We start from the raw sequence: 15,131 nt of genomic DNA, 5'->3' as shown, positions 1-15,131 counted from the left end.
CAGACATCCAGGCACTGATAAACCAGTTAGCACATGCAGCATGCTAAAAATCCAACATGCTGATTTAATCCACAAGTAATAGCACTGATCCTCATGTAGTAAGCAACAATGCCCAACGCACAAAACCAAGTTAAGTAAAGACCTCTCAACTTCTCCTAACTGTAAACAGAATTCAAATGGCTTATGTTAAATTCTGAACTAGAGCAAATACATCTTAAGGAAACAAATATAGGGCAAAGGGGCTTAGCAATCACAGCACTTGTGGCTAGTGCAACTGCACAAGAACTTCTCTGTATGAAAAGCAGGCTTGTGTTCAAATGTAATGACAATATGGCAGCTATTTGTCAGTACTCCTAGCAACAGAGATGAAATGCTAATAAAAATCCAAAAGTCTCCAACACCACTCTAATATGAATTTTTAAACATGTCATAGGGATCCCTACAGAATTCTTTAAATGGTCACACTGATATGCTATTATAAAAAGCCTTATTTGCATGTACACACCTTCTCCACAAATTCTCACCAGCACACATAAGTGATCTCCCTCTTATCTATATCTTATTGGATATGTATGAATTACCAGGTCACCTAATTTAAACATTCCTGCTGCATGGATTATGGACCAAATTTGACACTTTCCATTTCAAACATTTCCTGTATGGTGACATCTTATCTCAGCTTTATTCTGCTACTTATTTGCTGGAGTTCAACAGCAAAGCAACACCAGATCCTTTCCCATTATCTGGATGTAGTTGCATGCTGGAAAATATTTGCTTAGCAAAATGGCTGAAATGACATTTCTAGCCTCTTTAAAATAGTTTCCTATTCCAAGAGTACTTAAGACTCAGTATTTTCTTTCCAACACAGCATCCAACAACAATCCCACTAGCTAAACAAGTCATCTCCTACTTCCATTATCTAAATGCTAGCTAGTCCAAACACTATAGAGAGTCACTCCCACACAGTGCAGTAACTATTAAAGGCAGTAGAGGTCCTATTTCCAATTCATGCCGGAAGTTTCAGTGCATTAAGCAGAGTAACATGAAGTGCTGTGTACCATGTAACATTTTACGTAACTTGAGGCCTTCAGCAGGACCTAGCACAAGGAGATGTAACAGAATCACAATGATGTTGTAACACAGCCTCGGCTATTCAAATAGTTGACACAATGAGATGAAATGCTATTTACCCAAGATACTGTGACCTAGAAGCCTGCATCTTCTGGCCAGTTTAAATACGCCATTGCTACTTACTTTCACAGAGCATGATGGTGACAGTTCTAGTAGCAGCCAGGAGTCTTCATGATTTGCAGTCAAGAGTTAGTTTGGCTGAACAAATCTGCCACAGTAATGATTCCAAAGTAGTCGAAGACAGGAAAATATTTCACCATTTCAGGCTTTTGCTAGCAGCCATTACAGTATCCCCTTCTTCCCTCACCTTTCATTGTATTTAACAGTAGAGGAACATTTGACTGAGTAAGTTAGATCCATTTCACTATACAAGAGGCCTGGGGCTGAGTGCGGTCAGCAACATAACAAAGTTTGCACTATCAAGTAGTACTTGTGGAGTATGTCTGCAAAGCATGTGTGCTCAGGCTCATGCCAATATTCAGCAGACTATAGACAAGATAACACTTATATTAAATATGCATCTTTTTATTTTGTAATGTTAAAAGTATGTGACTGCTGTTTCATACAGCTTGAAAATGTATTTGAGCCACAGGAGACACTAAGTGCCTGGTTGGTGGTGTCCCATGATACAGTCTTCTCTATGGTGGTTCCCCATGTGTGGAATCCCACCCTAGCGAGGTATGTCTGTCTCCCTCATTAACAACTTTCAGGAAGAATGTGAAAACATTCCTGTTTACTCAGGCATTTCAGGGCTGCAAGATCTGTTTCTGGCAACCCTGAAACTATTAGCTGAGAGAGTAAGTAATTATTTTTAAAAGTATTCTATTAATGCCATGTTTGCCACTCTGAGGTCCTTTGGGAGGAGGGGCAGGATATAAATGTAATAAATAAAATAAATAAAGAACAATCTGTGTATTATATTTTTAATTCAATTCTAGTAACAGACTTTAAAAATAAATGTTTTTTAACAACAACATTGTTTTAGTCCCTACATGATGCAACTAAGACACGTTACCATGACCAGATCTGTAGTTTCCAGGAAAAGGCATAGCTGACACACCAGCTTAAGTTAGGCAAAGCACATCTGGCTACAGTTACTACACAAACAACCAGGGTTAAGGATAAACCCAGGTGCACCCCCAACTTGCATTGTCAAGGGCAGGCTGAATCTCTATGCCTGAGGCAGAAGTTCTACTGACCAGGAGCACCTCCTGTCTAAATTAAGCTTCAACTTGTTTGCTCTCACTCAATCCACTGGTGCCCAGAGCTGGCCCCAGAAACCGTGAAATCCAAAAAAAAACCCTGCTGCTTTAAAAAAAGTTAAAAATCTGACTTGAGGTCATGCATTATAAATGTGAGTGACAGAAACACATCATGAGTTATTATGGGCTTCCTATTAGATACAATGATTGACAAGTTACCCAGGAACATCTTGTATCTCATACAAATCATTCACTGAATTTACCAGTATGATCTCGTATTCCTTTATTTTGTGCCCGCTAGCAGCCTCAGCCAATAAATTTTCAGTGTGATTTGTTTCCAAGTAAGTGTGCAAAACACTGCAGCTTTAGTGTTCAAGCAAGTGGTCCTACTTGTGTAGGGGGCAAACATAATCCATTAATTTAACAATTGTGCTTTGTCTCTAAGCAGATTAAATTCTGTAGTGAAGAGCCATGTGGGATACATAATAAAGGATGGTGAATTATGTTCCCAGTAGTACAAAGGTTTAGTTGCAAACTGATAAAAAGTGTTATAGCAATTAAACATGTCTGTACATTTCCCTGCTCGAAGATACCAAAGTTATAGAATGGGAAATATTGCCCTGACCAGGGACCAAATTTAAGTTGCTTTGGGACTACATCAGGCCCATAGGTTCTGAGTAGGCCATCTCTGGATTAGATATTGCAGCAAGATCAAAAGTTCATGTGTTACTAGCAGGAATGCGCTAGCTTATGTTCCCTTAAAATATGTCTGGCTTACATAACGCGGATCAATTGACAGTTACTGACTAGCTTTCCCTAGCAGCTGATAAACAAGAGCATGGACATGATGTACCACTACAGGTCACAGTATGGAACTCCTATACTGGGAGAGGTGGCAATGTGTGATGGAAAGAAGTTCCTTTGCATCTTTTCTGCGAGCATAAAAGTATCTCTTAAAAGCAGCAGTTCACATATAGATATACGTGTTCCTATGCATTTTTAGTAAGCACGCTGTATTCAATGGTTCTTACTTTGCTATCAGGTTAGATGTGCAAGAATGCAGCTTAAGTCAGGAAAACAAATAGAATTGAGCAGTAGCATATAAACAGCAGTCTAACAGCAGCTAAAATAAATCCGTCATTTTATTTCAAAAACTACTTACTATACTTTGGTCAAAGGTAAAGGAGCAATGAAGAAACTAATAATTTCACCTTTTATGATTGAACTGCAATCACTCGGGCAACATGAACACATTTCTAGCAGCTTTTTTTAAAAAAAAATGCCTAGAAAGAATTTAACATCCTGTCCAATTTGAAGACTCTGGTATGGAATATCTGAAGCTTAGGCTCAAGATTTCTCAGACATCCCAATGACTGAAAAATATTACATTGCAATCAGGTTAGGTATATGCCCATTACCCAAACACAACACAATGTCTATAACACGAATTCATATGGAAACAGTGCTACATCCTAAAGCTTCAAACACAGGGCCCAGTTCTTGCCATTCTTCCTCTTTTTGATAGAAAGCTTATTAGAACCAGTTACACAGCACATACATGCACTGACGACGAGTGGACAGAATACATCACATTTCTAATTTGCCGACCTTGTGAGTTGATCCTAACTCACTTCTCAAAGTGTTTACCTGTCCCTATGTTTATGTCCAAAAGCTAACCAGAGCCAGCATGGAGTAGTAGGACAGCCAGCATGGAGTAGTGGTTAGTGTGTCAGACTAGGACCTGGGAGACCAGGGTTCAAATCTCCACTCAACCATGAAGCTCACCGGGTAACTTGGACAGTCCTTAATTCTCAGCCTAACCTAACTCACAGGGTTGTTGCGAGGATAAAATGTGGGAGAGAAGAACCATGTACACCACGTCAAGCTCCTCAGAAGAAAGGTGGAATATAAATTTAATCATGGAATAGTATTTTATTTATTTGATTTATATCCTGCCCTTCCTCCCAGTAGTAGTAGTAGTGGCCTATAAGGCCATCGAGTTCAATCCCCTGCTCAGTGCAGCAATCCAAATTAAAACGTACCTGACAGGTGGCTGTCCAGCTGCCTCTTGAATGCCTCCAGGGTTAGAGAGTCCACCACCTCCCTCACTCATTGGTTCCATTGTCATACCGCTTGAACAGTTACGAAGTTTTTCCTGCTGCTCAGTCAAAATCTGGCTTCCTCCAACTTCAGCCCATTAGTCCATGTCCTGGACTCAGGGACAATTGAGAAGAGATCCTGCCCTCCTCTGTGTGGCAACCTTTCAAGTACTTGAAGAGTGCTATCATATCTCCCCTCAGTCTTCTCTTCTCAAGACTAAACATACTCAGTTCTTTCAATTTCTCCTTATTGGGCTTTGTTTCCAGTCCCCTGATCATCCTCGTTGCCCTCCTCTGAACCTGTCCAGTTTACCTGCATCCTTCTTAAAGTGGAGTGTCCAGAACTGAATAATAATGCCCAAATTGTAGGACTGTACTGTATACCAAGTTCAAAATGGTTCTCAAGTCAGCCTCTCAGGACAGCTTCTAATAAGATTTTGACAGTAGCTCATTAAACATCTTACATATACAGCTTGGGACCAGGATACCTGAAAGACCATCTTATCCCTTATATACCCAGTTGATCACTGCACGCTGCAGGTGAGGGCCTCCTGCAGATACCATCTTATCAGGAGGTCCGTCCCGCACAACATAGGTAAAGGACCTTTAGTGTGGTGACACCTACCCTGTGGAATTCCCTCCCCTTAAATATTAGACAGGCGCCATCTCTGTTATCTTTTCAGTGCCTATTGAAGACCTTCCTCTTTCAACAAACCTTTTAAGTTGAGGCCTTATTCCAGTCTGCATCTATGTTGGAATTGCTTTTTAATATGTTTTTAACCCTTTTTAAAAAATATGTTTAACCTTTTTTTTTTAAGATTTCTTGAAAGCTTTTTAAAAAATATTTTTAAAGATTTTTTGTTTTAATGTATTTTAAAGTCACTTTATGATGTTTTAAAGTGTTTTTAGTACATTTGTTTGCCACCTTGGGCTCCTGCTGGGAGGGTGGGATATAAATCAAATAATAAATAAATAAGCAACACAATAGCTTTAGTCAGCATTTTAAAAACACTCCAGCAGCCCACTACACCAAGGCCCCCAAATTTCACCTGAAAAGTTCAGACGTTGAAAAGATTGCACTGGGTAGGAGACTGCAAAACTACAGCGCCACTTCAGCAAAGACCCCAGATCTCAGCCCTGCAAACTGTACCCTAAGATGGTATCTTTTCATGGGAAGGGAAATACCAGTACTTTGAATGAGGCCTTGAAGCTTACTGATAAGCTGTGCAGCTCCCTCATGTCGGGTGTTCTATCAGTGAGTCCTGGCACTCCATTTTGGACCAATTAATTCTGGATGCTCAAAGGCAGGCACAGATTGCACTGCAGGAATTTTCTACTGATATTACTATAACTTCAAGCAGTGGCTAGATCCATCATTCCCGGAAAAAGGTGCAGCAGACACACCAAGCTAAGCTGAAATTAGGCACTTCCTAGTTGTACATCAAGCAGTAAAACAGGGTTCAGACATATCCAGGTTGCTGTACATATGAAGAGCCCTGCTGGAGCATTAAGTAATGCTTAATCAGATTCTAAAATTATTTATTCATATTTATTTATAAATAAGGTATTAGACAATCCTGAAATAATCTATAACTCATTTATGTATAATTGACAGGTTACATTTTAAACAGTTTGTTAGTTTGTTAGTTAATTACATTTATATACCGCCCCATAGCCGAAGCTCTCTGGGCGGTTTACAGCAATTAAAAACATTAAAAACAAATATACAAATTTTAAAACACAAAAAACAATTTAAAAACACAATTTAAGATTTTAAAAAAACAATATATATATATGTATCATGGCTAATGGTAATTTATAGTGCTTTGTTACATGTTATTTGAGCATAATTAAATAAAAGTTAATGGAATGTATTAAAGTAATCACTACATTTTTAAAAAAGTAATGGGGGCAGAAAATGATCCCTGCTGGATCAAGCCAGAGGCCCATCCAGTCCAACATCCTGTTCTCACAGTGGCCAACCAGAAGCCTATTGGAAGCCCACAAATAGGACCCGAGAGCATCAGCACTCTCCCCAATTCTCAGCAACTGGTATTCAGAGGCATACTGCCTCCAACAGTGGAGGCAGAATCCAGCCATCATGACTAGTAACCATTAACAGCCCTAACCTTCATGAATTCTTCTAATCCTCTTTTAAAGCCATTCAAGTTGATGGCCATTACTATGTCTTCTAGGAACAAATTCCTGTTTTAACTATGCACTGCATGAAGAAAAACTTCCTTTTGTTGCTCCTGAAACTTCCAACATTCAGAATGAATGGCCTCAGGTTCTAGTATTGAGAGAGGGAGAAATCCTTTTTGAGGTGAAGTGAACAGAACTGTGCACAGTATTTTAAGTGTGGTCGCACCACAGATTTGTATAATAGCATTATGATGTTGGCAGTTTTATTTTCAATTCCTTTCTTAATTATCCCTACCATTCAATTTGCCTTTCACAGCTGCTGCATGTTAGATTGGCATCTTCATCAAGCTATCCACAATTACCTCTAGATTTCATTCCAGGTAAGTAACCACTAGCTCAGACACCTCCTGCTCAACAGATAGGTAAAATTACATATTTGTTGCCCAAAAGGTGCATCACCACATGCTCCTCACACCAACTGTCATTTGTCATTTTACTGCAAATTCACCCAGTTCAGAGATATTCTTTTGGAGCTCCTCACAAACTTTTTGTTTTAGCCACTCTGAACTATTTGGTATCATCAGCCAACTTTGCTACCTCACTGCTCACCCCTAACTCTAGATCATTTATGAACAAGTTAAAAAGCACAGGTCCCAATACTGATCTTTGGGAGACTTCTTTTTCTATACCCCTCCATTGGGAGAAGTGTCTATTAATTCCTACTCTCTAGTTTCTATTTCTTAACCAGTTGCCAACCCATAGAAGGACCTCTTATTCCATCACTGCTAAGCTTACTTGGGTGTCTTTGCTGAGGGACTTTATCAAAAGCTCTTTGAAAGTCTAAATATACAATCTCAACTCCTTCTGAGAGGAAGGGCAGGATATAAATAAATAAATAACTGTAGTATATAATGTCATCAAAGAGGGCAGCAGTACACCAGTCTAACCACCTCTTCCCAAGTAACTATGCTGATGACACGCAGCTCTATTTCTTCTTTTCATCTTCTTCAGGTGAGGCTGTCAATGTGCTGAACCGGTGCCTGGCTGCGACAATGGACTGGATGAGGGCTAATAAACTGAGGCTCAATCCAGACAAGACTGAGATGCTGCTAGTGTGTGGTTCTTCTGACCAGATGGTGGATGTCCAACCTGTCCTGGATGGGGTTGCACTCCCCTTGAAGGAGTAGGTTCGTAGCTTGGGGGTTCTCCTAGAACCATCTCTGTCACTTGAGGCTCAGGTAGCCTCGGTGGCACGGAGTGCCTTCTCCCAACTTCATCCCTATCTGGACAGGGATAACCTGGCTTCAGTTGTCCATGCTCTGGTAACCTCCAAGTTAGATTACTGCAATGCACTCTATGATGTTTTTAATAATAATAATAATAATAAATTTATATCCCACCCTTCCTCCCAGCAGGAGTCCAGGACAGCAAACCAAAGCACTAAAAACATTAAAATGTCATAAAAACAAACTTTAAGAACATATTGAGAGCCAGTGTGGTGTAGTGGTTAAGGTGTTGGACTACAACCTGGGAGACCAGGGTTAGGATCCCCACACAGCCACAAAGCTCACTGGGTGACCTTGGGCCAGTCACTGCCTCTCAGCTTCAGAGGAAGGCAATGGTAAACCCTCTCTGAATACCGCTTACCATGAAAACCCTATTCATGGGGTTGCCATAAGTCAGAATCAACTTGAAGACAGTCCATTCCCATCTTGCAAGAACATATTAAAAAGCAATTCCAACATAGATGCAGACTGAGATAGGTCTCAACTTAAAAGGCTTGCTGAAAGAGGAAAGTCTTCAATAGGCACCGAAAAGTTAACAGAGATGGAGCCTGTCTAATATTTAAAGGGAGGAAATTCCACAGGGTAGGTGCCACCACACTAAAGGTCCAATATTTGACACTCCTACCCATAGTCATCATGTGATCATCCACAAGCAAGGATGAGTCCAGGAGCACTCCCAATCATCAAAGGGGGTGCAACCCAATCCAAAACTAGACTGTAATCTGAACTATGATTAGCTCGTGCAAGTGTTTTGTAACACACTGTTTACACCTGCAGGGACACCTACATCAGCAGTTATCTTGGGATTAGGTCAATCAAGTCAAATATATGCATTCACATCTTGTGTTAGGCCACAGCCCATATGGCTTATTACAAGCCCTGCGCATGCAAGATTTGATTCCCTTCATACCAGAAGCAGCCTCTAACAAGCCAATCAAAGAACTCTGAGGAACTTCAAGCATCAGCTCTTGGTAACATAAAGAACTACTGCCAGGAAGAACAATACACTGCAGTGCTAGAAAGTCCTGAAAGAGACTCTTCTGATTGCGGCTTTAGAAAACCAGTTTGATGCCTTTTACTTCTATTACCAAGGAAGACATTTTTGTTTTGTTTTAAATCAAGAGCTAGGTGATATGCCAAACCAGCCACTTGCTGCTGAAGGTTAGAACTTTATGTGTAGATTTGTTGTAGGAAAAGTCACAACTGTAGTGCAGCTATCCAATTTGGGAACTGGATTTAAGATTAAGGTTACATTTAAAAGAAATGCCTTTGAATCAAGGCCTGTGCTCTAATTTTTTAATTATGTCTCAGTACATTTTTAGCCATTAATTGTGACGACATGAACCAATTGTAGCTTCAGCATCTGCTATATTGTGTATTGTCTAAAGTATCCGTTCAACAATTTCAAGCAAAGTCGCTATAGGTATACTACAGTACACTGCTACACATTTTGCCTGGTGATTATACTAGTATGTCGGGATAAGTGTCAGAATGCTAAGGAACAAGATGGTCAAATATGTAGTATGGATCTATGCACGTGTTACCAGGGATCCCACAAATTTTGCCTAATCTTGCAATACACCTACACCACCAATAAGTCCTTTGGCACATGTAGAACAACCAGGAGAAACAGAGAGTTAGCTTTCCACTTGCAGCAGGCTGGGAAAAACATGAAAGCTGCATGCAATTACCACTATTTCCATATGCCCCCCAAGTACTGCAGAAGCTGAATGAATGACAATGACCCCGTTCATTTTGGATGTGCCAGACAACTTTGCTAAGGGAAGAGGTCTCACTCACTTCATGCTCTTCCACAAGGTGACTGCCAGGCAGAGATTCCTGCATGTGAGGAATTCCATTTACTCAGAAGCACATCTACTGTGTTCCAGGGATGCTTACTTATGTAAGCTATATACAAGAATGCAATCAAATATTACTTGCCTATTTAAGGCCTTAAATCCGTCTGAATTTATTATTATGTATATGGCACCTGCTACAGAATGTACATGTATAGCTGAGGTCCTTAATATATTCATACATTAGTTTAAAAAGTGATATATTCTGGGTATGCTAGACAGACTTTCTGGAAAGTTTTCTGGAGAACTTCTCTCTTCTTGCGAAGAGGTTAGCATGTCATCTGTTTAATCCAGATGCTTAGTTTAAACATTAAAATAAGCCAGCCAGTAGAGTTCCCACCAATTATTTAACAATTACCATTAGCTGTGTTTGGAACAGAATTTCCCCTGAACAGAGATTTTATTTATATATTTCTAAGTTACACATGTAATGGTGTCAAAGCACTATTTACCAATTTATGGAGAAAAATGAAACAAGCATTACACAAACAAATCCCCCTAGTGGTTTGGCAACAAACCTGCACACAAGTTTCTCACATATTGTACACAAAGGCAAGACTTCTTGGTCACTTGCCAATTTGGACCACATTGGAGGGGAAAATAAGGTCACCAGTTTGATTTCATATTCTTCCCTCCATTTCAGATGCACATGCTACTTTGGGCAAGTTGCAAGAAATAGCTTTATGCAGCCGCATAACAGAGTTCTCCCATGATGGAAAAAGCAGGAGTTGAAGAGAAATTATTTTTGTTATTAAGAAGTAGGTCACAGTATGCAAACTGTGAACATTGCATTACAATCAGACATTTCTCCATACAACACCGACCAGCACTACGAATCACAGCTCCCAAGCTCCTGCCAGAAGCACATCTGTTCCCCACCCACTAAAATTCATAGCAACAATGAAGTCAGTTCCTTGCACCTCTTAAACTCTGCTAAAGTACTTTCCTCCCTTAACACTTGCTGCTCAAGATATCCAGTCTGGCATACTTTGAATATGCAGCTTAACAGTATCTACATTAGCTCTACAGTCTAACATCATGATCTAACGCACTGGCCAGCACTGCAATACACATTACCCCATCTCATCACCTCTTTAGTAGGCATTGAAAAAAGTCTATCATCACACCTCAGAAGTCCTAGCCATGAGGTCTACATAACCAAACTATCCACTTATTCAAGCTTGAAGTCACAGGAAAGGACAATAGATCATAGTAGTACAATATGTTTTGCATGCAAGAGCTCCAAGATTCAATCCTGGCATCTCCAGAGCTGAGAAACACTTGGGAGTCTTTTAGTCTGGAAAATCACTGCCAGTAAGCACAGACCGGGGCTGGGCAGAAGGTAAATTGGAGTGACAGCAGATCAACAAGAAGTCCAACTCCCAATTGTTTTTCAATGAAGAAAGCTTGGGAGGGAAACCAGGAGTGGGTCATTGTGTGTCTAGACTGTGAACTCAGTTCTGGTTTTGAAAACAAATTCCCTACACATGAATTAAGTATGTTCCTTAATGCTAAGAGTTATGTTGCCCCACACTACCACCATTATGCACTTGGCTCCAGATGGTGGATCTCAGGATTCAAGTAAAAAAAAAACTAGATCCACCAGCCTGAAGTCTGCACACCCCTGATGTAGATGGCACTGACCTAAATAGTTCAACAGTCTGACTTGGTATAAGGCATCTTCTTACCAGTACAGATCAGGCTTCTATTTACTCCAGAAGCAGTAGGGGAAAAGACTACAAGCTCACATGCACCGCAGACCAGCTAGATTCCACCACGTGGGGCACTGGCTCCTTCCACTGGCTCCGAACACCAGTCACTGCTCGCCACACCATATACCTCCAGGGCAGCGCAAAGGGAGCCTGCTGTGTCTCTCTCAGAAACAAACACCTTCTTAAGGGGGTGGGGGAGCGGTGTCAGGCCTGTCACACCGATTCCTAATCCGCGCCTGCACGGCGAGAGAGCCTATAACCACCGAGCGACAAGGTTACACGACCCTTCCCTATCAAACCGGCCGCCCACCTCTCTAGCTACAGTCACCAGGTACTGCCTCCTCCCTAAAAGGGAAGCCCGCTGTCCGTACCACGCATACCTAAAAACACTCAAGAGCCAGGCCAGCCAGTTCGTGTCCTTCCCCCCACCCCTCAATGCACCAGCAGTTTTGGCCAAGTTGTGTCACCCATCTCTGCCCTTACCGGTCTGTGCAGGGCATCTCCCTCAGTACCTGTGGGCACAGCCTACCAGCAGACGCCAACGCCCTTCTGAGGCAAGGAAGCTGCCCACCGACCTCTCCCCACACCTGGGAGGGAGACGAGGTCGTAAAGGCATCCACCCCCTTCCCCCGGACTTCCATTGAGCGTGCCGCGGCCTGTCCAAAGCAGGGGGGGGGGAAACGAGAGACTGCTGGCCCCTCAGTGCCCCACCGCGCTGCTACGGACGTTGGCGCTCTTTCCTTCCCCAGGCCACTCGGCGGCGCCCCCACTGAGGGAAGCGACTCCCCACCCTGCAGCCGTTACAGGAGGGAGAAAGGGAGGCAAACGCAGACTTCTAGGCCCCGCTCCATGCCCAGAGCGGCTGCGCTGCTACGGCCCCTCATTCCGCTTTGCCGCTCCTCCCTAACCGAGGCAAGGCTCTCAGTTACCTGCCAAGTCCGGCTGTAGCCGGGGCAACTCTACTCGCTGTCCGTACCGAGCCGCGTCCCCTTCCGCCATCTTGTCCAGGTTTAAAATTAACTCCCCATGACGTCAAACGCCGCCGCGAGCCCTTTATCGGCGGTCGGCGAGCGCGAGATACGCGGGTCGGGCGGGAAGGTCCTAGCGCCGACCTGCCTTTGCTCTTCGTTTTCTCCGGCTCCCTCTCTTTCCAGCCCCCGCCCCGACGGCAACAGATAGGACGCATGCGCAGTTGGCCAAGCGGTTTTCCGCTCGCTCGGCTCCTCTTTTGGTCGTCGGTGCTGTGCCAAAATGATGCCCGGATCCTAAAGTCGCGTTGGCGCGCATGCTGCCACACACGGAAATGTGGGTTACAGATGATTTGTTCCTTTTTTTATTATTATTATTACTTTTGAGCCTCGGAACCTACGAAGTCAGCCTCTGGTCCTGTTTGTAGTGCCAGGGCTCAATCGCGGAAAGATGAGTTTTGAAGGGTGAGGGGCTCTGAGCCTGCACAGAGGTGTTTTTTTCCCTCGTCACTAATCAAAACCCAAGAGCCAGTGTGGTGTAGTGGTTAAGGTGCTGCACTAAGACTGGGAGCCCACTGGGTGACCTTGGGCAGTCACTGCCTCTCAGCTTCAGAGGCAGAAAATGGTAAACCCTCTCTGAATCCCGCTTACCATGAAAACCCTATTCATGGGGTCGCCATAAATCAGGATCGACTTGAAGGCAGTCAGTTTCCATTTAATCAAAACCTGCTCTGGTTTAAAGTAATACATAGTATTAGGATGGACGCGGAGCCTTCCAATTTATGTCAAGCTAAAACTCCACTACCTTTATTAAAATAAAATAAAAAAATCAAGCACTGGCACACTTGGACTGGTAAGCCAAGTATATTACACATAATCCAGAAACAAATCACCAGGAATAGATGGCATACCAATAGAGCTGCTACAAGCTACTGAGACTGAATCTGTCCAAATTTTGACAAAAATCTGTCAAGAAATATGGAATGGCCCACAGACTAGAAGCATTCAATATACGTTCAATATACATCCCAATTCCAAAGAAAGGGGATCCCAGGGAATGCAGCAATTATTGAACTATTGCCTTAATATCCCATGCAAGTAATGCTCAAGATTCTACAGCAAAGGCTCTTACCATATATAGAGAAAGAAATCCAAGCTGGATTTAGAAAGGGAAGAGGCACCAGAGATCATATCGCAAACATACATTGGATAATGGAATGAACCATTCAGAAGAAAATCACCCTGTGCTTTATAGATTACAGCAAAGCCTTTGACTGTGTGCATCATGAAAAACTATGGAATGCTTTAAAAGAAATGGGGGTGCCACAGCATCTGATTGTCCTGATGTGCAACCTATACTCTGGACAAGAGGCTACTGTAAGGACAGAATATGGAGAAACCGATTGGTTCCCCATTGGAAAGGGTGTGAGACGGGTGTATTTTATCACCCGATTTCTTTAATCTATACGCAGAACATATCGTACGGAAAGCAGGATTGGACCAAGATGAAGGAGGTGTGAAAAGGAGGGAGAAATATGAATAATTTAAGATATGCAAACGATACCATACTGCTAGCAGAAACCAGTAATGATTTGAAACGAATGCTGATGAAAGTGAAAGCACAAAAGCAGGACTACAGCTGAACGTCAAAAAGGCTAAAGTAATGACAACAGAAGATTTATGTAACTTTACAGTTGACAATGAGGACATTGAACTTGTCAAGGATTATCAATACCTTGGCACAGTCATTAATCAAAATGGAGACAATAGTCAAGAAATCGGAAGAAGGCTAGGACTGGGGAGGGCAGCTATGAGAGAACTAGAAAAGGTCCGCAAATGCAAAGATGTATCACTGAACACCAAAGTCAGGATCATTCGGACCACGGTATTCCCGATCTCTATGTATGGATGTGAAAGTTGGACAGTGAAAAAAGCGGGTAAGAGAAAAATCAACTCATTTGAAATATGCTGTTGGAGGAGAGCTTTGTGGACTGCGAAAAAGACAAATAATTGAGTGTTAGAACAAATTAAGCCAGAACTGTTACTAGAAGCCAAAATGATGAAACTGAGGTTATCATACTTTGGGCACATCATGAGAAGACATGATTCACTACAAAAGGCAATAATGCTGGGAAAAACAGAAGGGAGTAGAAAAAGAGGAAGGCCAAACAAGAGATGGAATGATTCCATAAGGAAGCCACAGACCTGAACTTACAAGATCTGAACAGGGTGGCTCATGACATGCTTTTGGAGGTCGCTGATTCATAGGGTCGCCATAAGTCGTAATCGACTTGAAGGCACATAACAAAATCCTGTAGATATGCCTACTCAGAAGTAAGGCCCATTGAGTTCAGTGAGACTTATTCCTAGTTCAGTAAATATACTGTATTTACTTACAGCCTGTAATCTTATACTTGTATATCCGGGTTTAAACCCCGTCAGATTAACTATTCTAGGTTCCGCCTGCCTGCATCAAAATGGCATCCTCAATGCATGCTAGAGGATGGTTCTTGTTTTCCTTTTTTCACAAAGCCTCTGATAGTGAAAGCTTCTATTTATTTTTCACTGTAGCTGTATCTACCCCCACATTTTGTTCCCCAAGCAAGGCATAATGACATGAAGTATGTCAAAAGCGAATCTCCTATTTTTTATATGTGTGTGATGCATTGTGGCAGGGATAGAGAGCAAGCCCTCTGGATGTTGCCGGACTAAAATTCCCATCATCTCTAGTCATT

At 42.2% G+C, this 15,131-nt stretch overlaps 1 protein-coding gene across 3 annotated transcripts in view; it reads right to left on the bottom strand.

The window, feature by feature from the left end:
* Nucleotides 1-12,466, bottom strand: part of ATL2 (atlastin GTPase 2) — a 51,837-nt gene extending 39,371 nt beyond the window's left edge. For 2 of the 3 annotated variants that reach the window (XM_061625608.1, XM_061625609.1), the window contains exon 1: nt 12,358-12,466. In XM_061625608.1, coding sequence (XP_061481592.1) covers nt 12,358-12,427 — 70 coding nt within the window. In that variant the 5' untranslated portion in view covers nt 12,428-12,466. The remainder of the gene's footprint in view (nt 1-12,357) is intronic. The other variant, XM_061625610.1, reaches the window with a different exon arrangement.
* Nucleotides 12,467-15,131: the final 2,665 nt, after the last annotated feature.

Source organism: Rhineura floridana, chromosome 4 (assembly GCF_030035675.1).
Source record: "Rhineura floridana isolate rRhiFlo1 chromosome 4, rRhiFlo1.hap2, whole genome shotgun sequence".
NCBI lineage: Eukaryota > Metazoa > Chordata > Lepidosauria > Squamata > Rhineuridae > Rhineura > Rhineura floridana.
Note: the sequence above shows the minus strand (reverse complement) of the source record. Positions and strands in the feature narration are given on the sequence as shown.